Raw genomic sequence first — 26,758 nt, 5'->3', positions numbered from 1 at the left:
CAGCCTGAAAAGTCCATTGCTGCTGCTGCTATTATTATTGTTAATAGTTATTGGCCGGGCACAGTGGCTCACACCTGTAATCCCAGCACTTTGGGAGGCCGAGGCAGGTGGATCACAAGGTCAGGAGTTCAAGACCAGCCTGGCCAACATGGTGAAACCCTGTCTCTACTGAAAATACAAAAATTAGCCGGGCGTGGTGGCAGGCGCCTGTAATCTCAGCTACTTGGGAGGCTGAGACAGGAGACTTGCTTGAACGCGAGGGGTGGAGGTTGCAGTGAGCCAAGATCACAGCACTGTACTTCAGCCTGGGCGACAGCAAGACTCCGTCTCAGGGAAAAAAATATATATATATATATTTACCAAGTGCTAACTCTGTTCAAGGCACTTATCTACGTGCTTCATGTCTATTGTCTTAAAAGGTGGGTACTGTTATCCCTGTCTTTGAAGATGAGGAAATTGAGGCCCAGAAGTGAAGCAGAAAGACAAAAATATAAATTATTTTCCAAGTTCACACAGCATGTGGCAGAACATGGATCAGAACCCAGGGCACCTGCCTTCACAGTCATCTCTAGACCACTGTGGCATACGGTCCCTCTTTGGGCCATACCAGTAGCTGCTTGATGCCGTTTTACCAGTAGAAAAAATAATTTTGAAGTCTTCAAAGTTAGAAGCTTTGATTTCCAGTTCTGATGAGGAATTAAGGTATTTTTTTCCTCCTGAATTGTTTTGGTTCTCAGCAGTAGTAAAAACTTACTCAAAAGGCTGGGCTGGATGTTTAAAAGATATACGATAAACCCCTGTTTACTAGAAATAAAGGAGGCTTAGCAAAGGATATGAACAGACACTTCTCAAAAGAAGACATTTATGTGGCCAACAAACGTAGGGAAAAAAAGCTCATCATCACTGGTCATTAGAGAAATGCAAATCAAAACCACAATGAGATACCATCTCATGTTAGTTAGAATGGTGATCATTAAAAAGTCAGGAAACAACAAATGCTGGAGAGAATGTGGAGAAATAGGAATGCTTTTACACTGTTGGTGGGAGTGTAAATTAGTTCAACCATTGTGGAAGACAGTGTGGCGATTCCTCAAGGATCTAGAACCGGAAACACCATTTGACCCAGCCATCCCATTACTGGTTATATACCCAAAGGATTATAAATCATTCTACTCTGAAGACACATGCACATGTATGTTTATTGTGGCACTGTTCATAATAGCAAAGACTTGGGACCAAACCAGATGCCCATCAATGATAACTGGAAAAAGAAAGTGTGGCACATATACACCATGGAATACTATGCAGCCATAAAAAAGGATGAGTTCATGTCCTGTGCAGGGACATGGATGAAGCTAGAAACCTTCATTCTCAGCAAACTAGCACAAGAACAGAAAACCAAACACCACATGTTCTCACTCATAGGTGGGAGTTGAACAATGAGAACATATGGACATGGGGAAGGGAACATCACACACTGGGGCCTGTTGGTGGGTGGGGGGCTAGGGGAGGGATAACATTAAGAGAAATACCTAATGTACATGATGGGTTGATCTACATCAACCCATTGATGGGTGCAGCAAACCAGCATGGCACGTGTATACCTGGGTAACAAATCTGCACGTTCTGCACGTGTATTCCAGAACTTAAAGTGTGTGTTCATATATGTGTGTGTGTGTATAAAGTATATATGTATGAAGTATGTGTGTGTGTGTGTGTGTGTGTGTATATATATATATATATATATATATATGAAGTAGGAACAGTGGGGTTAATTAATTCCTATAACCACATCTTCAGAGGTACTGCCAGGGGGGAAATATGTTTCAGGCTATAGCTGCTTCCAGTGTGTTGGGTGCGTGTATATTGTTTTCCATTTTAGCAGTAGAACAGTTGCTTAAAAATGGGAGAAGAGGAGGGGAAGGGAATAATCAAGTTCATATGAGAAACTATACATACATAGTCATCCCTCAGTATCCGTGGGGCATTGGTTCCAGGATCTCCCACAGATACCAAGATCTTCAAATGCTGAAGTCTCTGCTATAAAATGGCGTAGTATCTGCATGTAACCTACTCACATCCTCCCATGTACTTTAAATCATCTGTAGATTACTAATGCAATGTAAATGCTATATAAATAGTTGTTATACTATACTGTTTAGTGAATAATGACAAGAAAAATCTATTTGTGTTCAGTATAGACACAGTTCTTTTTTCCAAATAATTTTATCCATGGTTTTTTGAATCCACAAATGCAGAGCCCATGGATACACAGAACTGGCTCTATATTGTAATCGCACCATATAAATTTATCCTTATGCTTTTTATGAACTTTATGGAAATATACTTCACCTTTGATAAAATTTACATATTTTAAATGTCTAGCTTCATGAATTTTCACGAATGTATACAGTTATGTAACTATCACCCCAACCAGATATGGAACATGTCTATTACCCCAGAAAATTTCCTCATGTCCCTTGTCTATTCAACCATCTTATCCCTGTCCCAGGCAACCACGGATCTGATTTTCACTACAGATGACTTTTTTATCTCTTCTGCACCTTCATATAAATGGAATAATGCAGCATGTCCTCCGATGTTTGCTTTCTTGTACTCAGTGTTCTTGAGATTCATCCATATTGTTGTGTGAATCAGTAGTTCGTTTCGAGCAGCATCTCCTTGTGTGAATATACAACAGTTTGCTTACCCATTCACTTTTTGATAAATATCTGGATTATTACTAGTTTGGAGCTATAGCAAATAAATCGTCTGTGAACATGTATTTATATAAATTTTTGTTAAATTGCTGCCGCACAAATTAAGAACATTCATGTACCATGTGGAAATATGCCTAGGAGTGGAATTGCAGGATTGTAGAGTGATGGGTGATTAACTTAACGAGAAACCGCCAAACCGTTTCCAAAGTGGTTTCACCATTTCACATTCCGACCATTGCTAATTTTATCTTAATTTATCAACATGGAATATCTTTTTTTAAAAATGCTTCTGTTGCTGTTTTAGACCCATTTTCAAAGATACTCAAGGCTCTCTCGATCTGGATGGGAGATTTTCTCCTCTGTATAAACAAGACAGTAGCAAGCTTTCAAGTGAAGACATTCTCAAGTTGCTCTCAGAATACAAGAAGTAAGTGTTTGGTGTTTCTGCAATAAATAAATATAATAGATGAATCCTCAGTTCTTTTAATTGATGAATGTGAGTCATATATGGGAAAAGCAGAATGCTTAAAATTGTAAGTTTGGATGGAGGGGTAACCAGTGCATTCAGTAATCATAATTTTAACTCTAAAATATTATTATTTTATACCCAGGCCAGAAAAGACCAAACTGCAGATTATACCTGGGCAGCTAAACATCACAGTAGAATGCGTTCCTGTGGATTTATCAAGTAAGAATGTATTGCAAATAAACCTTAAGCATAATGTTTGACTGTCAGGTTGTTATCCTTTCAATATTTTTCTTGAGGTTTACATGGCATATGAGTTTCCCAGGGTTGCCATAACACAAAATATTATTACAAATTGGGTGGCTTAAGACAACAAACATTTATTCTCTCACAGTTCCAGAGGCTAAAAGTCCAAAATGAAGGTGTTCGCAGGGCCATGCTCTCTCTGAATGCTCTAGGGAAGAGCCATTCCTTGCCTCTTCCTACCTTCCAATAACTCCCGGCTAACCTTGGCATCAGTTGGTTTGTGGCCACGTCACTCCAACTGCTCCTCTGTCGTCGCATGACCTTCTTATAAGGACACCAGTCATTGGATTTAAGGCCCATCTAATCTCGTATGACCTCATCTTAACTAATTGCATCTACAAATATCCCATTTCTAAATAAAGTCACATTCTGAGGTTCCGGGTGGATATGAATTTTGAGTGGGGGTGGGGATGCTTTTCAACCCAGTATGCATGATGAATAGTTACAGATTAGGAAGTGAATTGAGTTGATTTTTATCAGATGCTGTTTCATATATATGAAGTTGTGAGTGTGTCCCAGTCAGGTTCTGTTGCCTTTTGCCTTGGGTAACTTTTACTTCTGTCATCAACTAAGAGATGAAAAAGGAGGATTTATTTTCTTGTCTGAGGGCAAGAATCCAGGATCCCCGGAGAAAAATAGAAGACACAAAACACAATTTGCAAGAGATAAAATGAAGTAGCTAGTAAATATGGGAAAAATATTCAATCTTAGTAATAACAATGCCAGTAAGGCAAATTAAACAATATGCTTTTGCTCATCCATCAAATCTATTAAAATGTTTAGAGTGAAGCTACCTAATGCTGGCTAGGTTTTGGTCAGGTATTATCACCTATCATGAGGAGGAGTACAGTTTGGTAATAGATATCCATAGATGTTCATAAGTAGGGCATTCCAATTTTGAGAGTATATTTATGCATTGATTCACTGAATAACTATTGAGTAAACATTTATTGACTACCAGCTAGGTGCTTTAAACTTAGGGAGTTTAAAGTCTAGAAGGAGTGACAGATAGTATACAAGAAAACAAGTTGTATTAGTCCGTTTTTCACACTGCTATAAAGATACTACCCAGGCTGGGCGCGGTGGCTCACGCCTGTAATCCCAGCACTTTGGGAGGCCGAGACGGGCGGATCACGAGGTCAGGAGATCGAGACCATCCTGGCTAACACAGTGAAACCCCGTGTCTACTAAAAAATACAAAAAAAAACAAAAACAAAAACAAAAAAAAACAAAAACCTAGCCGGGTGAGGTGGCAGGCGCCTGTAGTCCCAGCTACTCAGGAGGCTGAGGCAGGAGAATGGCGTAAACCCGGGAGGCGGAGCTTGCAGTGAGCCGAGGTCCGGCCACTGCACTCCAGTCTGGGCGACAGAGCGAGACTCCGTCTCAAAAAAAGATACTACCCAAGACTGGGTAATTTATAAAGGAAAGAGGTTTAATTGACTCACAGTTCTGTATGGCTGGGGAGGCCTCAGGAAACTTACAATCATGGTAGCAGGAGAAGCAGGCACGTCTTTTGTGGTGGCAGGTGAGATAAATATTGAACGAAGGAGGAACTTCCAAACACTTATAAAACCATCAGATCTCATGAGAACTTACTATCACAAGAACAGCATGGGGGAAACCACCCCATGGTACAGTCACCTCCCACCAGGTCTCTCCCTCAACACCTGGGGATTACAATTGATGATGAGATTTGGGTGGAGACACAAAGCCTAACCATATCACAAGGGCAGCTGTAAAAAGGGTAGCCAGGGAACACCTCTGTTAAGCTCAGGAACTGAAGAGGGAGAAAGAGTGCCAGCATGTGGTGATTGGGACTGTACATTTGCAGACTGAGGGCATCACATACGTTGTAAATACCTTGAGGTGAGACCAAGCTGGGTTTGCATGAACAGAAGGGAATCTAGTATAGCTCTAGTGTAGTATGTGATAGGAACAATGGAGATAGGAGATAAAATAGGAAGCATCAGGTCACGTAAGGAATTGTATTGACTGTGGTAATGCCTTAAAAAATTGAATTTTATCCTAAATGCAGTGAGAAGTCAGTAAAGGATAGTAAACAGAGGTGTGGCATCCACTTTATATTTTAAAACATCTAAGAGTACAATGGATTATATTTTTCCTAAAGAAGTAATTGAAATCTAGGCAGAAATGGATCCATAAAGATGTTCTTTGCAGTGTTACTTATATTGGAGGAAAATTGGAATCAATCAGAATCCAACACTGTCAGTGTGGTTAAGATAATGACGCCACACTGATACCATGAAACTTTGTTGCAGCCATTAAAAGCAGTGTTTACAAAGAGCTCATGGAATGAGATATCAGATAAATGTCAAAAAATTAGGATAAAGATCTATACATAGAGTAGGATTTTCATATTACTATATAAAATATGCATAGAAAGAAGACTAAAAGAAAACATGCCAAAGTCTCAACAGTAGTTATCTCTGGGAAATGGAATGAGCAACTGTCCCTGTCTACCTTTACTCTCTACTTCCAGGTGCTCTGTTATAGGCATGTATCACTGTAATAATCAGAAAAGCAAATCCAACAAAAAATACAGCATCCTCAGGTCCAACTCTCCCTGGGACTTCCTTCTTCATCATTACTGCTCCGCAGTAACGACCAGCAGTGTTAGAGCCCCTTAAGTATATGAATAACCTTTACTACAGTGACAATTTCAATAACACATGCTGCTAAACTTCTCTGAGGCTTAGTATTTTTTCACGGTCAGGAGTATTGAGTTTATCATTGGTAACACATCGTAAGATCTGTAGTTTCAAAAGGCCTCCATTATTTCTTAGGTGAAAATTTGCACCTGCACCAAGTTAACTTTTTAAAAGTGACTTGCCATGAATTAATTGGAAGCATAAATTTACCGTTATTTCCCTGATACCAATAAAAATTTGCAGTGAAAGCTAAATTGCTGCCACAGGAGGGAAAATGAAATGGATTTCTTTGCAGAGTTTAAATTTGTCAAAATTATGATGTGTTATATTTGGCAAATCACTCGACATTGAGAACGAAATAGCACTCCACGTCTGGTATGAAGGGTTCCACTAAAATCAGCATCAGACTACTCAATCTTGTCCTTTTGGGTTCTTAAAGTTGTCGTGTGATTTTTTGGTCATTTACTAAGAGTTATATTTTTTAAATCGCTCTTTGAGAATACAACTCATGTATATTTTTATACATGCAGGAATGTGTTAATGATTATTAAACTGAATGATCTTTGCCTGTTTTTTTTCCCTACTATAGATTGTATTACTTCTTCATATGTGCCCTTGAAGCCTTTTGAAAAGAATTGTCAAAATATTACTGTGGAGGTTGAAGAGTTTGTTCCAGAAATGACAAAATATTGTTATCCATTTACTATTTACAAAAACCATCTGTATGTATATCCCTTGCAATTAAAATATGATAGCCAGAAAACATTTGCCAAGGTAACCGTGTAAACTATATATTTTTGGAGTATAAAATGTTATTTATAATCTGCTAATTGTGTGACTCATTTTGACTGATTAATCATTTTAGGCAAGGAACATTGCAGTCTGTGTGGAATTCCGGGATTCAGATGAAAGTGACGCTAGTGCTCTAAAGGTTTGTTTATGATATTGATAGGCGTATGTTTTCAGTAGAGATGGAGATTTTGGTAATCAGTAGTCTTATGCTCCAAGTTTAATTGTATCAACATCAAAAAGAAAATGTTCTAAAGTGACAAATGTAATACTTTCTTTTTTACTCTTACATATTAACTATAAGGCTTAGTTTAAATATTAATGCAGTAGGAGCATATATAGCTTTAAAAATACCAGGTTTTGGCTTTTGCTCCTTTTTGATTTTGCAATTGCTTCAATGCCCAATTGCAAGGTCGTTTTCTTATGACCTGATAGTTTATAATGGTACCATCAAGGGACTATAAACTCCTTTCTCCTTGAAACCTGAATAGGCTTTGAGCTGACAGAAGCGCAGCATGACTGCTTTGATCTGAGATAGGACTTCTACTCCATGACTGGCCAAATAGTGCCTCCAGTCTTGGATTGTGGTCTATGAAAAGCAGAATCTCAGTCTATCTGATACAGCAATCCTTAAATACCTGCCACACCACAGTGCCTTTATATTTTTACTCTTTATAACTGTAACCCATCAATCAGGGACCTGAAAGAGAAGTCAGAACATCTAGCCAGCAAGACGTGTTTATCTGGCTCCCCATTTCTCTTGCATGAGCCTAAATCAGACAGATGGATGCCGGGTCTTACACTCAAACCACCTAGGGAAACAGGCTGGAATGCTCCTGACTAAGTAATTGAATAATAGCCCCCACCTTTGAAAAGAGATTTTTTTTTTTTTAACAGAGAAACTTAAATTAAGGATTCACTGGCTCAAATTCTATATGTTTTGTCTGGTTCTCTGTTCAGTGGAGATGGGAACAACTGCTGTATTTCCTACTTGCAGTATCCTTTTGTAGACCCAATGACTCTTAGGTTACTTCTCAGCAGTTCTCGCAAATTGCCTTCATAACCGTATTTAAGAAGAGTTGGATATTCACTCATATGGAGTTTCAATTTCATTTCTTGGCTGGCCTGGATTGCTCGCTCTAAAGTAACAGAGTGAGGCAATTAGTGCATTGGCATGCTGACTCCATATTCATCCTTGAGCCTATTAGGCCTATAGAAGTGAAAAACTCCCACTAGAAATGAAATTGGATCTTTCCATGGAACCATAGAAAGCCTTACATTTATTTTATTGGTATAACAGAAAGCCAGTGATATTTTAAAATGTGGCTCATAAAGTACCACATTTAAAAATGTGAGAGAACAGCAAGCTTGTCTGTAGCTTAATACACATTCAATTTAATTCCTTTAGGCCAGGAATGTGTCTGCTAGGACTTTTTAAACATGCTTCACCTTGCCCACTGCACAAAGAGCATTTAACAAATGTTGCCAACTGGTTGATGGGGAGCCTCTCATATTAAGAAATGCAAATAGCATAAGAGAAGTAAGCTTTACAGGCCTGGTTTGAGACAAGCGTTTCCCTTCCAAATGACTAGGCCTATTCAGCTCCTTACTATCAAGTAGTTTGAGATTGTGTTTCTTTGATGGCTGGAAATTCAGAAGCATCCGTACAGCCAAGTTACATGGTGTCCGATTTGGTGTCTGGAGTGACGGTGTAAATGATTGGGAATTTACAGGCTCATGGTGACTGCCAGGTGGGCTTGGCCATGGCCGTGTACTGACAGATGCCTCTAACTATATGTGGTTCCATGGCATCACATTTACAGACCTGCATTTGGAGTGGTGACTCTGTTTCCTTCTTTTGCAGTGTATTTATGGAAAACCTGCAGGGTCTGTTTTTACCACAAATGCTTATGCTGTTGTCTCGCATCACAATCAAAATCCAGAGTTCTATGATGAGGTAAAAATATATTATCCTGACATTTTTAAAATGCAGTGGTTGGAATTCTTTTTCTCTTTGAATCATTTTCATCATTTTACCTGCACTTTCAATCCCTGAGTGTTTTGTTCCATGAAAACAGAAAATATTACAACGAAACAGAGTGCTACTGGCCTGCTTGGTGCCTTTTGATGGTAGTAGAAGATTTACTCCCCAATTTAAGGGGCTCTTCGACTTGAGGTAACAATGCAGGAGACAAACACGAGAGTGGAGCTAGGGTTCTAGCCCTCCTAGCTTTGACAGTGCGGGCTCTATAACATCAAGTCACTTCCCCCTCCAGAGTCTCCATTTCCTCAGCTTTAAAATGAGAAATTCAGAAGAGGTTTTCAGAATGCCTTTCTCGCTCTTTCCCCTTACGGTTTTACATAGTAGGGTGCAGTCTCTCTGTAACTGAAATACTAGGAGAGACAGTGATACAGCTGGGCCACCACAATCCCACTGGCTGGCCTGCATGCTTCGGTGCAAAGCACAGAAAGGGGTATGGTTGGGTCTCTGAGTATCTGTGCTTCCTCCTGACTCAGCCTCTCAAATTGTGTCTCTGCCTTTGAAACCCTGTCTCTGCCCCTCTTTCCTTCTTCCTCCTTCTCCACGTCTACGTCTCTGTGTGCTTCCCAGCATGTCTCTTAGTATCTCTGTCACAGCCACTTCTGGTCTGTATGTATCTGGCATATCCAAATCCGTAGTCTCCTTTTGATTCCTATATGTCTCTATGGAACCTGGATGGGCATCCCAGCCCAGATGCTCTACTGTCCCTGCTCCTCAGTCCACGTGGCTCCATTCTTGGCTTGGTCTGAAACCATCCCCCCCCCGCTGTGGTGATTTTGCCATGTCCACCTGCTGTTGAATGGAAGCCTTATATCACAGCCTTAGACCTTGCTCACTCTCTTTCAATCCAGTGTCCCTAGTTTCATGGGGGACGGGGAGGGGATAGTATTGCCTTGTATTTTTGCCACCAAGGGAGGGGGTATGCCCATATTTATGTGCAGCAGAGCATTACATGCCCAGATGGTCTGGATGCTGTGAATAGGCATGTCCTGTAGTGAAGTATACCTAAAACAGACATTAGTTATAACATCAAAACCATGCCTTGTATGAATGATAATTGGACCAGATGTCCATCACCAAGTTGTTAAATATGTGTATCTCTATAACCAACATCAGTCACTACGAAAAACTTGACCATGTAGTAAGTAACCCACATTATTTTTAGGATGCCTAAAATGAACATGCTTTTCAATCATTCACTGTATATTGACTGAGAGAGACAGAGAGTATTTGCATGTGTACCTTGGTGGGTACGTGCATGTGCATCAAATCATTTAAATCTGTAATTTCTCTCTTACATACTTTCAGGAGGCATTACAAACATTCAGTTGGGATCTGATTAGAAAATTACTTGCGATGCTTTATTACAACCATTAATTTTTTACTAAATGTATATGTCATGGCTGATAATTTTCATCTTTAAGAGCAAAGTTGTGTTTTTCTTCTAGAGAAATTTCTATAAACTATAATTTGTGGATACCATAAGACCATAGTTACTTTTTGCATATTTATTTGTAATGGCTTAATTTTTTCATGCAAAAGAGAACAACAACTTGGAAAAAAAGTAGCCTTTCAAATTCAGTGTACATTTTAAATGGGTTGCATTCATTGATGCAGATTGAGTTGCATAGTATCCCTGGGCTGTGAGGATGTGGTTTTGACTTAGTGTTTTAGAAAATTATGCTGCAAAATTGAATCCAGGAGAATCCATTGTACTCTCCAGCAAAAGTAATAAATCAACTCTCACAACTCAGAATATTGCTGTCAAACTGAAACTGACCAGAAAAGCATTTGGAATATATTTAAATGATACTATTTGGCCACTTGGCCAGTCCTTTAGGAAGTATTTTTGGAGCAGTATGATGAAACTGAACTAAATGTCTGATAGTTTCAGCTTGAGAAAACAAAGTGCCATGTGTAATTTTGCTTTCATTTCAGATTAAAATTGAGCTTCCCATTCACCTACATCAAAAACATCATTTGCTTTTCACTTTTTATCATGTAAGTTGTGAAATTAACACAAAGGGGACAACCAAAAAGCAGGACACAGTTGAAACTCCAGGTATGTGTACTCTTTAAATGCCTCTCTCCTACAGTTATTTGAAATGGAATTGTCCAGGATATAATCTCTTTTCATTATGCTATAGACCACTTCTTCCCTTGACCAAAAACCACTGTATTCATTCATTTTCATGCTGCTGATAAAGACGTACCCGAGACTGGGAAGAAAAAGAGGTTTAATTGAACCTTACACTTCCACATGGCTGAGGAGGCCTCAGAATCATGGCAAGAGGTGAAAGGCACTTCTTGGCAGCGGCAAGAGAAAAATGAGGAAGAAGCTAAAGCAGAAACCCTTGATAAACCCATCAGATCTCATGAGACTTATTCATTATCACGAGAATAGCACGGGAAAGACTGGCCCCCATGATTCAATTACCTCCCGCTGGGTCCCTCCCACAACACTTGAGAATTCTGGGAGATACAATTCACATTGAGATTTGGGCTGGGACACAGCCAAACCATATCAAGCACATTTCTAATTTTAAAAGCTCATTGGTAAAATGCATATTATATGTTCATTTTAGTATCATTTCTACCAAATATCATTGTCCATATGCTTGCCAATGTGCTTAGACTACTATAAGCAACATAAAGTAATATTGCTATTCTCAAAAAGAAACACATATTGCGATATAGTATTTTTGTTATTTCTTTTATGTAGAATTGCCCAGCAACCAGAATTTTCCAGTTCTGCTCACTGAGGAAGAGGGAAGTGAGCCCAGACCCAGGGACATCTGTGAGCCAGAGGGAGGTGGGGGGTTGACTAGTTCTAATGAGAAGATAACTGATTTAACAAACTTGAATAAGCTTCAGTAGTGAAGCTCTCGTCATGGGCCCATTCAGCAAGGCTTTAGGTAAACCAATGGGTAGCATCCTTAGCAGAAATAGAAGGCCTTGTGAACACAGCTTGTATCACAAGCACTTTATGAACATCAGCATGTCCTAAGATTCAGATCCCAGCTAGTCTGTATTATTCATTGATTCATTCAGCAAATATTTCTGCATACAGGTTGAGCATCCCAGATCCCCAAGTCCAAAATTCTCCAAAATTGGAAACTTTTTGAGCACCGGCAAGATCTTCAAAGGAAATGCTCATTGGAACATTTCATATTCTGAATTTTTGGATTTGAGATACTCAACTGGTATAATGCAAATATTCCAAAATCTGAAAATATCAGAAATTTGAAATACTTCTGTTCCTAAAAGTTTCAGATAAGGCATACTCAAACTGTATTATGTACAAGATACTGTAGTAGGCACTTTGGAGAATATAGTGGAGAATCAAACACAGATCTCATCTTCAGTGAGGATATGATCTAGTAAGGGAAATGAGTCCTGCGTAAACAATTATAATACAAGATAGAAAGTGGTGTTTAAGAAAGTAGTGCAACGTGAACTCAGAAGAGCAAGTTATTCAACTGGTGGAGGGACGAGTGGCTGAGAATTAGAGAAGGCTTCTAGGAGATGGTGTTTGAGTGAGGCCTTAAAGGGTTGGGTGGGGTTCAATAATGCGAGTTATTGAAGAGCGAATTATTCAGCTGGTGGAGGGACGAGTGGCTGAGAATCAGAGAAGGCTTCTAGGAGATGGTGTTTGAGTGAGGCCTTAAAGGGTTGGGTGGGGTTCAATAATGCAACGATGGCAGGAATGTAGGGGATTATGAGGTGAAGGAGCAGCTTGTACAGAGGCAGAGTATCAAGGAGCATGGACAGGAAACCACAAGTAGTTCACTAATCCTGGAGCACAGGGTGCTAGGAGGGGGATCATAGGATGTCAGGTTGAACAGGAGGCATCAGATTTTGGAAAGCCTTGAATACCAGGCTATAGATTTGATTTTATTCCATCACCACAATGGAATTATTGGAGAGTTTTAAACATTAGAGCTGTTTTTCAGGAAAACCAATCAGGCAGCAGTATAATGGGCAAGGCAAGTAGGAGCAGGAAGAGGAAGAAAGGAAAACCAGTTAGAGGGTTATTTCAAAGGTCCAGGAAAGGAAGAGGCCGCACTATGGCAGTAGTGGGGTGGGTGTGGGGTGGGCAGAGAGAAAGGGAAGTGCAGAAGAAGAACATATTGGACCTGGTAAGTGATTGGCTATTAGAGAGATGATTTAGTTAGCAATGAAGTTTCAAAACTGGGTGGTTGGAAAGAAGGCATTGCCAGTAGCAAAACTGTGGGTAGGGATGGCAGGTTTGGGACAACATCAGTTGAGTTTTAGGTGCTAGTGAGACATTGGAGTGATACCTAGCAGGCAGTAGAACTGAAAATGAGGGAGTTCCCTTTGCAGGTAGTGTGGATCTATTCTTCATCCCCATAGAAATTGCAGTTAGTTCAGGGTAGGGGCTTTGAGGATTGAGAAGAAAACTAGCAGAATGATAAGAACCCATGACCATGTGTACATCCTGAAAGCTAAATTACCGATTCGTTATCCAAATCCTAGACAGAGGTGGACAAGATGCTCAGTGGAGCATGAAATGGTTATTCTGTGAGCCACTCATCACTTTGAACTGTCCATTCTGTAAGTGACTTCCCACCTTTGAGCCAGATGGTGTGCTTGACATTGTGCCTTTACAGCTTCCAAGTGCTCTCTATGAGTTTTGAATAGGGGACATGCTTGGTTGTGCTCTGATTCATTTACAGTACAAAAATGTTGCCTAAGCAGTCCCACAGAGACAGAAAGTAGACTATCAGTTGCCAGGGTCTGGGAGAAGAGGGAAATGGGGAGTGACTTATAAGGGCTATGGGATTTATTTTGGGGGTGATGAAAATTTCTGGAATTAAGTGGTGGTCATGGAGATACAACTTCACAAATATACTAAAAACCACTATATGTACACTTTAAATAAATGAATTGTATGGTATATCTGAATGTGAGGTCTCAATAAAAATTTCTATTTTAAAATGTTGCATAAGAACAAGAAATAGATTTTCCTTTCATTTTCCTATTTTCAGGGCTGGAAATCTTTTCTCATTCATCAAATTTTTAGTTTAACTACTTTGACAGAGTCATTTCTAATGGTTCTTCTGCTCATGTTACTTTCCTCTGCCTTTTATAAAAGAAAAGGTCTGGGTAAACCATTTGTGTAGTTGAACTAGTAAAGATGCCCATCAGGCACATTTCGGAGTCTGAGAAAGCCATTTAATCTACTTAAAGAAGCAATGTTTTAGTCTCCTTTTAAGAATTAAAGCATTTGCCAAATTAAACACATAAATGAAAACATTCTAACCAGATTTGTGTTGACTTCTGTGTTCACAGTATCACACACACACACACACACACACACAGTCACACAAAGAATTTTAAAGAATCAGAAAGCAGTGGCTTTAAAAAATGTTCTCCAGCCAATACCCTCTGTCATATGCCAAAACTCAGTCCAGAGCAAGCTTTTTTACAGCTGAGTTATAAACACTTGAATCCCAGAGTAATCTCTATAATGGAAATACTGACACCACTCAACTTGAGCAACACAGATGGCTCTGGCTTTTTTAGCTAGAACATGTTGAGTTTTCTAATTGAAAGCCAAAAGGCTCTTTTGGGGAGAACTGTTAAGAAATGTAGAGATTGGGGAAAATCTCTTGATAGATTCAAGTCATAAACACTATTCCCCGGCTGCATTCTCCTACCTCCACCTACACCTCTTCCTTCTGTAATCAGGAAAACTCTGCCTAACTAAATGATTTATGCCTACTGCCTTGTATAAATATGGAGTGTGACCGTGACTTTGTGACCTTCATTTTCCAGTTCCTTACCCTAGGGTTGCCATAAGAAATTCTGGAGCATGTGATTGTTATCTGAAATAGTCTCAGCCATGAGACTCTGTACTCTTAGTGTAAGAATGGATGAGAACTATCTGAGCCTTTTAAAAATAAATCTACCAAAAATATTTCCCAAAGCATAAAGATAATGATATTGATGCACTTATAAAATTTTAAAGTGTTTTCATGTAATCTCACTTTGGTTTCTCAATAATTCTTGTAGATGAAAAGATGAAAAAGATTCTTGTGTTGTTATTCCCGTTTTTATGGTCAAGGAAATAGAGTACATAACTTGTTAGTGGTCAGGCTGGGATTGAGAGTTCATCCAAACCCCATGGTTCCTTCCCCAGTACTCAGTTGCTCAGCACCTGAACTCCCACACATAGATCCCTGGAGACATCACCACCCTGCCCTGCCCCCTACTGATTGCATTTGTTATTTCCTTTCTCACGGTTGGTTATTATCTTGGCAGTTGGGTTTGCCTGGGTACCTTTGCTGAAAGATGGTAGAATCATCACATTTGAGCAGCAGCTGCCAGTTTCCGCCAATCTTCCCCCAGGCTACTTGAATCTGAATGATGCGGAATCAAGAAGGGTAGGAAAATACTGCATTTGTTGAAGTAATCATGATTAAATGTGCAAAAAATAGAATTCTGTTGGTCTCGATTGTTTAATACAATGTTACTCAAAGTGAGGTCCGAGGGCCGGTGCGGGTCCACAACAGAAATAAACATGAAATGTGCATGTTTAGAATTTGTAGCAGTTTGACAAAGTAATTTTATGTCTGTTGATTTTAATAACAATTTTTTAGTGGGGCTCAGATTTTGTGCATAATATTACAAAATATTTAAGTAATTCATTTTACTGTAATTTATGAAAATATCAGTCTGCAAAGGATTGGAAATTTAAAATGATTTATGATATATTTATTCTAAAGGTAGGGTATTTTCTCCAATAATCTCTTGGTATGAAATTAATGCATTCATTTCTGAAAAAATGTTTAAATGCATAAAGATATTATATGTTGTTCATCTATCCATTGTTATGTTACAGAAACTCAATTTTCTGTTCACAGCAATGTAACGTGGATATTAAATGGGTAGATGGTGCAAAGCCTTTGCTGAAGATTAAAAGCCACTTAGAATCTACCATTTACACTCAAGTAAGTTGCATCGTTTGAATTTTGTCAATTTTTATACTTGAGTTTGTTTGATTAAAATAGACCACATTTGATTCCTACAGCCTTAGAGAAGATGTGACCTGCAAGATTTTCTCATTAATAATAACACCTGGCCAGGTGCAGTGGCTCATGCCTATAATCCCAGTACTTTGGGAGGCTAAGGCAGGAGGATTGCTTGAGCTCAGAAGTTCAAAGCTGCAGTGAACTGTGATTCCGCCACTGCACTCCTGCCTGGAAGACAGAGTAAGACCCTGTCTCTTTAAAAAAAAAAAAAAAAAAGTCATTCTGTCTCAAATATTATAGTTCTCTCAAATTACACTATCTTTTTATTCTCATTAACTGATTTGAGCCTCATTGAACTCTGAAAGGAATGTGAAAGCCATCATCTCCATTTTATAGGTGAGGAAACTGAGGCTCAGGCAGGTTAGGTGACTTACCCAAGGTCACAGAGTAGTAATCAGGGGAATCAGGTCAAAACACACATTTCATTATTCTAGTTCCTGATGTAGTCCGTGCTGTCTACAAAATCAGTATATATGGATTCCACATAGGACAGTTGGACTCCCTTGCCAGTGAAGTGCCATGGCAAATTTGGGTATTGAATGCCTGACTATTGTTCTGCTAACTTCCTGCTGCTATCTTTTCTTTATCAGTTCAGATCTTTATTATTTATTTATCTGTATATTTTTCAGTTCAGACCTTTATTTCTGCTTATTTCATTAAAATGGAGAAGCAGCCCAACTTCATAGAACACACTAGTCAAAGTCGGAATCAAATGAATGTTTAGCTAGTTGGGCATAAATGGTGGCCTACCGGCCGGGCGCAGTGGCTCACGCCTGTAATCCCAGCACTATGGGAGGCCGAGGCGGGCGAATCATGAGGTCAGGAGATCGAGACCATCTTGGCTAACACAGTGAAACCCCGTCTCTACTAAAAATATAAAAAAAAAAAATTAGCCGGGCGTGGTGGCAGGTGCCTGTAGTCCCAGCTACTCGGGAGGCTGAGTCAGGAGAATGGCGTGAACCCGGGAGGCGGAGCTTGTAGTGAGCCGAGATCGCGCCACAGCACTCCAGCCTGGGCGACAGAGCAAGACTCCATCTCAAAATAAATAAATAAATAAATAAATAAATAAATAAATAAATAAATGGTGGCCTACCCCATGTGCTTATGTACATGCCAGATTTACCTGGTTTTGCTGCTTTGTGTGGTGGTCAAGAGCTGCTGAGCCCGGGCATTAAAATACCGGATAAGTAGGTCTGCAAGATACAGCAGGAGGGAAAGGTAGAGAGCTTGCATTTGAGGATAATGAATCAAATTTCATATGGCTGTTTCCATCTGTGTTCCAGGATCTGCATGTGCACAAATTCTTCCATCACTGCCAGCTGATTCAGTCAGGCTCGAAAGAAGTTCCAGGGGAGCTCATTAAATATTTAAAGGTAAATGAACAGCAGCTTTCTGCGAAAGGTTTGTCTTTCTTATCTTTCTGTTGCCACATTTTGGTGTGGGGAAAAAAAAGCAAACAGACAGTTTAAAATATTTTTGGCTGTATTTCCTCAAGAGAATACTTTCTATGATGTATTTTTCCATCATGTGGCTGTTTAGAACCAGACAGCAGAGTGGCGACATTAGGAAGAAAATGTAATAGCAACAACGCAGCATCATATTTTTGAAACTCTCATGAAAATGTTTATTTCGGGTCCATAAATTGATTTTTCAGGGCCTTTGTCTTCCTGCTGACTGCCCAATAAAGGTGGAGGATGCTGTGGGGGGAAGGGCCAGAGGAATGGAATCACTTTGGCTTGGAATGAAATGTGAAATTGTTCTTGTGTCCATGGGTGATAGACTAAGAAAGGGGCTGGCTAACGAAGACACATAGTTTATGCATGTTGGAATATTGTGTCTTACCACATGTATAGAGGACCTAACACGTGATTTTTTGCCTGTGTGCTAGGACTACAGTGCATGTCATAATTTGCCTGACAGTGGCTCTCTTCTTTTAATTGTTCCTTTAATAAGATAGCTATAGCAAGTCTGAGGAAATTTTATTTTAAATCACACATCTTTAGGATTTACCTTTGGACATATGCTGTTACTTAATGATATACTCAGGAACAAAAATGTTCATTTCTTTCAGAGAGGTCGTATGAGATGAGATCAAATATATGGGTTCTGGAATAATAAACTGAGCTTGTATCCCACATGTCACTTACTAGCTCTGTAACTGACCATGACCAAGTTACTTCTCTGAGCCTTTGTTTCTTCATATGTCATGTGGGGATAACAATAGTGCCCATCTTGTAGGATGATTGTGAGACTTAAATTAGATAATGGGGCTGGGCATGGTGCCTCACACCTGTAATCCCAGCACTTTGGGAGGCCGAGGCAGGGAGATTGCTTGAGCTCAGGAGTTCAAGACCAGCCTGGCCATCATGGTGAAACCCTGTGTCTGCTAAGAATACAAAAATCAGCCAGACGTGGTGGCAGGTACCTGTAATCCCAGCTACTCAGGAGGCTGAGGCAGGAGAATCGCTTGAACCTGAGAAGGCCGGCGGAGGTTGCAGTGAGCTGAGATCGCGCCAGCCTGGGTGACGGAGCGAGATTCTGCTTTTTTGTTTGTTTGTTTTAAAAAAAAAAAAAGATTAGAGCATCTGCCAGATAGTAATCATTCATGCCACACTTATTCCTTTAGTGCTTCCTATGGGCCAGGCATCATTTTAAGCATTGGAAATTTAAGTGAAGAAAACAAATAATATCCCTATTGTCAAAGAGCTTACTTGTTGAGACAGACAGTAAACACATAAGTGAATAAATATATACGTCATCTCATATGGTAATAACTGTTATAAAGAAAACCAGCACAATGAAGGGGAGCAGAGATTTACAAGGGGTCCCTGTTTTAAAGTGGCCAGAGAAAATCTCTCTAATAAAGGCACATTTGAACAGAGACCTAAAGGAAATGAGTGCCAGCCATGTGGATATCTCGGGGAGAGCTGGGAACAGAAAGTACAAAGGCCCCCAGGAGCTTGGCTTGATGTGTTCGGGGAACAGCAAGAATCCCAGTGTGGCTGGGACACAGAGTGATAGGACATTACCTCGGGGAGGTTGCTGGGAGCTTGTCAAGTAAGGCCTTATAAGCCATGGCGAGGAGTTTGAATTCACTCTGAGTGAGATAGGAAGCCTTATGGAGCTTTGGACAGAGGTGTGACATGATGTGACTTTGGTTTTTAAGGTGTCATTCTGCTTACCATATAGAAAACATACTGTTCAAGAGTAGAAGGGAGACAGTCAGTAAGTGGTGGCTATATGACTATATGTTCTTAACCATCATTAAGAAGTATTATAGGCCAGGTACAATGGCTCATGCCTGTAATCCCAGCACCTTGGGAGGCCCAGGCAGGCAGGTTGCTTGAACCCTGGAGTTCGAGACCAGCCTGATCAACATGGTGAAACCCATCTGTACAAAAAAATACAAAAATTAGCCAGGCATAGTGGCACATGTCTGTAATCCCAGCTACTTGGGAGGCTGACGTGGGAGGAGGTTGAGTCTCCAGTAAGCTGTGATCATGCCACTGCACTCCAGCCTGGGCCACAGAGCAAGACCCTGTCTCAAAAAAAAAAAAAAAAAAAAAAGGTATGATAATCATCTAACTTTTAAATCCTTTCCTCAGGTAAATGTCTAGTACCTCAATATGTATGAATGCTTTGTTAATGCTTGTTCTTCACATGGGAAAGTTTCATAAAAGTTTTGATCAAGTGGAATGGAAAAGAACATCATTTTCATATATACGGGTATTCTTAAAATGGAAAAGCGCTCGTATTTGTTTTTTTGAAGAGGTGAAATTTCTGATATTTATGTGACCTACACTCTCCCTCTAGTGGCAGTCAATGAAATACCTTGTGATTTCAGAAATAGCCAAGCTCCTCTATATAACCTTAGTGCGGAAAAGGATTCTCAAGATTTTTTTTCTTCTTTCTTTTTTTGAGACAGAGTCTCGCCCTGTCGTCCAGGCTGGAGTGCAGTGGTGCAATCTCAGCTCACTGCAACCTCCGCCTCCTGGGTTAAAGTGATTCTCCTGCCTCAGCCTCCTGAGTAGCTGGGACTATAGGTGCCCGCCACCATGCCCAGCTAATATTTTTTTTTTTTTTTTTTTGTATTTTTGGTAGAGATGGGGTTTCGCCATGTTGGCCAGGCTGGTCTTGAACTCCTCACCTCAGGTAATCTGCCCATCTGGGCCTCCTAAAGTGCTGGCATTACAGGTGTGAGCAACCACGTCCAGTCAAGGCTTTTTTTTGGGTTTTTTTTTTAACAGATGAGGAAGCTGGGGCCCAAGTAGAGGTGACTTGCCTGTAGTCATTCAACTGGTTAGTAGCAGAACTGGGGTGAGACTATGACGAGTCCCATGTTCTTTCTACTACACCTTGCTATCTGTTGTTCCTATAAATGACATTGTTTCAAGAATTCATTTACCATCCACTTTTTGAGCTCTTCTTATATATTTAGTATTTTCCTAGTTCTTTGAGGCTTACAGAGAAGAATAATTTAGGGTTATTGTCCATAGGGGAACTTATAGTCTAACTGAAGAGACAGGACACACATAAGTTAAATGACAGTCTGTCAATAATACAATTAATAGTTCAAAGCAATATATGATGAAATGTCCAGTATGTGATACGGTGTACAAGTGCTGAGGGTTTGGTGAACTGAGGAACTACTGTAGGCTAGAGGGCTCCTGTCTTTTTTTGGGGGGAAGGGGAAGACAGAGTCTCACTCTGTTGCCCAGGCTGGAGTGCAATGTTGCAAACTCAGCTCACTGCAACCTCTGCCTCCCGGGTTCAAGCTGTTCTCCTGCCTCAGCCTCCCGAGTAGCTGGGACTACAGACATGCACCACCATACCTGGCTAATTTTTGTATTTTTAGTGGAGATGGGGTTTCACCATGTTGGCCAGGCTGGTCTCGAACTCCTGAGCTCAAGTAATCCGCCTACCTCAGCCTCCCGAAGTGCTGGGATTGCAGGCCCGGCCTAGTTTATTATTTTATTCATTTATTCAGTAAGTCACCAAATATTTATTGATCATGTAGTATGGGCCATACATTGTTCTGGATGCTATGAATTGAATGGGGAACAGTTTAGACAGCATACCTTTTCCAGTTGTGGTAGAGAGATTATAAGCGAGTGCCATGAAGAAAAGAGCAGGTTAATGGGATCCAACATGACCGGAAGTACACTCTACATAGAGTGGTCAGGGAAGGCCTACTGGGGGAAATGGCATTTCAAGCTGAAAGGATGAGAGGAAGACAACCTTAGGGGGTAAAGCCATGTAAACACCTTACATCAGCATGTGTGAAGGACAGAAAAAGAAAAGAAAAGACCATGTAGCTATAGTACAGTGTGCATCGTTGGGGAAGGATGGCAAGTGATGGGTTTGGAGGGACAGGCAGGGTATGTCGTAGGCATGGAAGCTTATGACAGCTCTTTGTTCGCAGTAGTTTGTTTTGTTTTGTTTTTAACAACAGAAAGATGGCAATGTCTAATTTGCATTTCAAAAAGAACACTCTGGCTGTCATGTTGAGAATAAATTACAGAGGACCGCTACTGGTAGCAGGGAATGCCCGTCTCTCTTTTCTACCTGGCACTATTCTATTTATCATTCACCCTTTCCCATCTCTAAGGCCTTACCAGACATTCCCCACCCACTTGCACACTCAGTTGCACACTCAGTGGCTTCTTTGTGAATTTTGTATATCCCATGATCATGGTATTTACTGTTGATATTGCAGTTATTTAGTTCCATGCCTTTATCCCCTGTACACTGCAAACAACTTGATGGTAGAAACCATGGCCTTTATTTGTTTGGGTTTACTTTTGTTTTTGGTGTGCTTGGCTATCGGGAGTTCATTTGTTTTCCCTTTGTCGAATGAGAAAATGAATGGTTTCCCTGAAGTGGTCATTTGTACTTGCCTTGAAAGAGTGGCCAGGATTTGGCTAAAAACTATGAACAGACACAAAGGTAGGAAAGTAAATGATATATTCAAGAACAGTGAAGAAACCAGAGATACCAGTTTGGCCTTGTAGAGAACAGTGATGATTGTTTAGGCTGAAAATGCCAGTTAGGTCTGAAATAACTTGGTCTTAATACTCTAGGCCAGGATTTCTCAATCTTGGCACTATTGACATTTTGGGGTAGAATAATTCTTTGTACATGAGGGTCTGTGTGTGCGTTATAGGATATTTAGCAGCATTGCTGGCCTCTGGCCACTAGATGTCAGTATCACTCCCTGGTTGTGACCACCAAAACCGTTTCCAGACATTGCCAAATCTGCTGGGGACAAAATGGCCCCTGGTTGAGAACCACTGTCATAGGCTATGGGGAGACATCGAAAAAATCTTGGCAGGAGGTGGTCTAATGTAACGAGTATTTGAGGAAGATTAATTTAGAAATGAGAGTTGGATGTATTGAGAGTAAAGAGAAATGGTACAGAGACCTGCTAAAGAGAAAATGATTTATACTATTTTGGTTATCGATTAGAAGGTCTTGAAGACAGATTGTGGCAAGAGTCAGGGAATCTGGGAAAGAGAACTTATGAGTTTTTTAAGTACAGAGACTTGATTTATCCACCTCTCTATTTCACCTAGCACTACACATTGAATTGATATAGAAAGATGCTCAGCGAGGTTTGTTTCCTTTTTTTGGTTGACTGGTTGAGTGAGTGAATGTGGAGAGAAGGGAAGAAAGAAGAAAGAAATTGAACAACTTTCACTATTTGTATAATTTCTCTGTATATATGATCACGTTTCTTCTTTTTGATGTTCGTAGCGCACTTATCATTGGAGACAGAGTGTTAGCACTTTGAAGGAAATGTATTATAAGATTCTTAGACTGCAAACGTGCTTCCGTTTTGTAGTGGTAATGGTGTACAGCCAATTACATATAGAACCACTCTTTATTGAATTCCACTTAACTTGTCACCAGATTAACTGATGCCCACCTTCCCCTGCAAAAGATACAGAATGCCTGGGGGTTAGTAGATGCATCTCTAGTATCATCTCCAAACATGTCTGTTCCTCCCCACTGCCCCAGGCAATTGAGTGTTGGTTTACCAGGAGTCAGTTGTCAATTTTCCAAAAACTGTTTATCCAAATTATACTTATTACCTTTAGTATTTAACATGAAATAAAATCTGAGTGCCAAATAGAGGTGTGGATTAATTAACAAAAAGCCCCCATCCCATGGAAAGCTCACTTTTAATTGAACTTATACGCTAGTCAATGTATTTCTCATTACTTAATTTTTTTGTTGTTTCACATGTGCAAATTTTATCATATTTCTGTTTGTTTTCATAACTAATAATGACTTAATTTTAGTGTTTGCATGCCATGGAGATCCAAGTCATGATACAGTTTCTGCCTGTAATTCTTATGCAACTCTTCCGAGTTCTCACAAATATGACTCATGAAGATGACGTTCCTATCAACTGCACCATGTGAGTTTCGGTGTTATAATACCAAGATGCTGTTTGAAATCTTTCTTATCTTTTAATAGAGGTATTCATTACTAGAAACTTCCCTCTTAGAACTGCTGTTGCTGCATTCCGTAGGTTTTGGTATGTTGTGTTTTCATTGTCATTTGTCTCAAGATATTATAAATTTTCCCTTTTCTTTTTTGACTCAGGAACATGTTTAATTTCCACCTATTTTGAATTTTCCACGGTTTCTCCTGTGATTGATTTCTAGTTTCATTCCATTGTGGTTGGAAACAACATTTGATATGATTTCAGTCTTCTTAAAATTCTTAACGCTTGGTGTGTGGCCTAACATATATGGTCTAGCCTAGAGACGATTCTGTGTGTTCATGAAAAGAATGGATATTCTGTTGCTGTTGGATGGAATGTTCTGTATATGTCTGTTAGGTCTATTTGGTCTAAGTGTAGTTCGAGTCCAATATTTCCTTATTACTTTTCTGTCTGGTTGATCTGTCCGTTGTTGAAAGTGGGATATTGAAGTCCTCTATTTTTATATTGCAATATATTTCTCCTTTCATGTTCATTAATATTTGCTTTATGTATTTAAAAAGATAAATATCTAAGTTCCAATTGAACTTTCTCCAATTATGTAAATGTTCTACACTTGTGTTGTTCAGTATAGCAGCCACCAGCCACATGTGGCTATTGAGCACTTCAGCTGGGGCTGGTTCAGCTGAGGAACAGAATTTTTTTTTTTTTTTGAGATGGAATTTCGCTCTTGTTGCCCCAGCTGTAGTGCAATGGAGCAATCTCGGCTCACTGCAGCCTTTGCCTCCTGGGTTCAAGCGATTCTTCTGCCTCAGCTTCCCGAGTAGCTGGAATTACAGGCGCCTGCCACCATGCCCGGCTAATTTTGTATGTTTAGTAGAGATGGGGGTTTCACCATGTTGGCCAGGCTGGTCTCAAACTCCTGATCTCAGGCGATCCACCCACCTCGGCCTCCCAAAGTGCTGGGATTACAGGCGTGAGCCACTGCGCCCTGCAGGAACCGAATTTTTAATTGTGTTTAATTTTAATTTTAATCAATTTAAATAGACACAGGTGACTAGGGATGTATATTTAACAGAATGTGGCCCTAAGCCATCAATTTTTACTTGAAAGAATAAGGAAGTATTATTTTTATATGAAAACAAACAAGGATGTATTGTAGAGTAGAATGCACAATACACCTGAATTTTGAAATCAAAACAGGATACTTAAATTGTGGGCTGAGTGCTGGAAGTTTCTTGCTTTGCTGCCTCTGCTGTTGCCACAACCTCTTCCACCAGACCTCACACCACAGCCGCACACCATTTGCGTGCATTGCTGCTGTTGGGGATAGTGTGGTTGAAAATGGAAGAAACTTTAGGCCAGTGGTTTTCAAAACATGGTTCCCATACCAGTAGCATCAGTATCACCTGGGAATTTAGTAAAATTGTTAATCATTGAGCTTCACTCCAGACCTACAAAATCAGAAACTCTGGGAGAAGGGCTGAGCAATGGAGTCAAAGGACCCACCACGTGCTTCTTATATGTGCTGAACTTTGAGGACACTGCTAGTCTCTTACCCCAATTATAGTTCATATCATTACACCTGCCCCAGCTCTCCCTTTTCCCCCTGTTGACATGCTTTTCATTGCCTTTCTTTCTTTCTTTCTTTCTCTTTCTTTCTTTCTTTCTTTCTTTCTTTCTTTCTTTCTTTCTTTCTTTCTTTCTTTCTTTCTTTCTTTCTTTCTCTTTCTTTCCTTTCTTTCTTTTTCTGTCTTTCTTTCTGTCTTACTTTTCTTTTCTTTCTTTCTGTCTTTCTTTTCTTTTCTTTCTTTCTTTCTGTCTTTCTTTCTCTCTCTCCTCCTTTTTTTTTTTTTTTTTTTTTTTTTTTTAGGTGGAGTCTCGCTCTGTCACTCAGGCTGGAGTGCTGTGGTGCAATCTTGGCTCACTGCCACCTCTGCCTCCCGGATTCAAGCGATTCTCCTACCTCAGCCTCCCAAGTAGCTGGGATTACAGGTGCCCGCCACCACACCCAGCTAATTTTTGTATTTTTAGTAGAGGCGGGGTTTCACTGTGTTGGCCAGGCTGATCTCAAACTCCTGACCTCATGATCCACCCGCCTTGGCCACCCAAAGTGCTGGGATTACAAGCATGAGCCACCGCGCCCGGCCTTCATTGTGTCTTTCTATTCTCTTCCTTTTATTCTCACTAGAGGGTATCTCAATATTTATCTAATTTGAAGTCTTTTACTGCATAGTAGCTACCACCATGCTTCAGGCACATACAGAGATTTAGAAACAGACGTCACATCTGGGTTGTCAAATTAAATATCCTTCTTTTGAACTAGGAAATATATTTTATAAGACCCGAGCATGATAGATGCTGAAATCTTCCGTACACCTAAACTATCACCATTATATTTAATGCAGTCATCTCACTTTTAATTATTTAGGCAGTGTTAGATGTTTTGGGGGCTACACATGACAATCTTAAGAATCAAAATATGGTAATTCATTATAGTATGACATGCTGACTCTTGTGAATGTCGTTTCAGGGTTCTCTTACATATTGTATCAAAGTGCCACGAAGAAGGCTTGGATAGTTATTTAAGATCATTCATAAAGGTTTGTGGAGTAAAGTTTCTTTCTGAGCAATTTGTTTTATGTGACAGTTTTGTCTTACAGTTCATTTTTTTGTTTGTTTATTTGTAGTATAGCTTCCGACCTGAAAAACCGAGTGCTCCTCAGGCCCAGCTGATACATGAAACCCTGGCTACTACGATGATAGCTATATTGAAACAGTCTGCAGATTTTTTATCAATAAACAAATTGCTAAAGGTGCGAACACAGGACACAACAAGGAACGAAAGCAGCCATAGACACACTTTTTTTTGATACCCTCCCGTTTCGTTTCTAGTCTTTCATCAGTTTCACATGTGACCCGTCCTCTCCCCACCACTTTGCCCATGCATCCTTTTCCTGAAGTTCTCCACAGAACCTTCTTCACCCCAGCTACCCACCCCCTGCCCTCATTTAAATGTGTAAAAGAAAGACTTTTGGATCAGATAGACCTGAGTTAGAATCCTGTATCCGTCACAAAATAGTTTTGTGACCTGGGGCCAGTTATTTAGCATTTCTGAGCCTCCAAATCCTCATTGCTAAAATATAAGTAAAGCATTCAACACATGGTTCCTGGCACATCGTAGGCACTCAAGAAATTATAGCTGTTATTATTGTCATTATTTTTATTACTTCTTTTATTAATGGTAGAATTTCGAGTATCTTGG

The 26,758-nt window shown here is 39.9% G+C and overlaps 1 protein-coding gene across 5 annotated transcripts in view; it reads left to right on the top strand.

Annotated features, from left to right (window-relative positions):
* Positions 1 to 26,758, top strand: part of LOC105468378 (dedicator of cytokinesis 11) — a 189,492-nt gene that overhangs the window by 87,015 nt on the left and 75,719 nt on the right. For all 5 annotated transcript variants that reach the window (XM_011718493.3, XM_071089250.1, XM_071089249.1 and 2 more), the window contains 12 exons: positions 3,025 to 3,147; positions 3,332 to 3,408; positions 6,751 to 6,935; positions 7,027 to 7,092; positions 8,815 to 8,907; positions 10,930 to 11,053; positions 15,277 to 15,398; positions 15,879 to 15,965; positions 17,330 to 17,419; positions 23,348 to 23,466; positions 26,027 to 26,096; positions 26,184 to 26,309. In XM_011718493.3, the coding sequence (XP_011716795.2) occupies positions 3,025 to 3,147; positions 3,332 to 3,408; positions 6,751 to 6,935; positions 7,027 to 7,092; positions 8,815 to 8,907; positions 10,930 to 11,053; positions 15,277 to 15,398; positions 15,879 to 15,965; positions 17,330 to 17,419; positions 23,348 to 23,466; positions 26,027 to 26,096; positions 26,184 to 26,309 (1,282 nt within the window). The remainder of the gene's footprint in view (positions 1 to 3,024; positions 3,148 to 3,331; positions 3,409 to 6,750; positions 6,936 to 7,026; positions 7,093 to 8,814; positions 8,908 to 10,929; positions 11,054 to 15,276; positions 15,399 to 15,878; positions 15,966 to 17,329; positions 17,420 to 23,347; positions 23,467 to 26,026; positions 26,097 to 26,183; positions 26,310 to 26,758) is intronic.

The sequence above is a fragment of the Macaca nemestrina genome, chromosome X, assembly GCF_043159975.1.
Source record: "Macaca nemestrina isolate mMacNem1 chromosome X, mMacNem.hap1, whole genome shotgun sequence".
NCBI classification, from domain to species: domain Eukaryota; kingdom Metazoa; phylum Chordata; class Mammalia; order Primates; family Cercopithecidae; genus Macaca; species Macaca nemestrina.
This window is presented reverse-complemented; position numbering and strand designations above follow the sequence as displayed.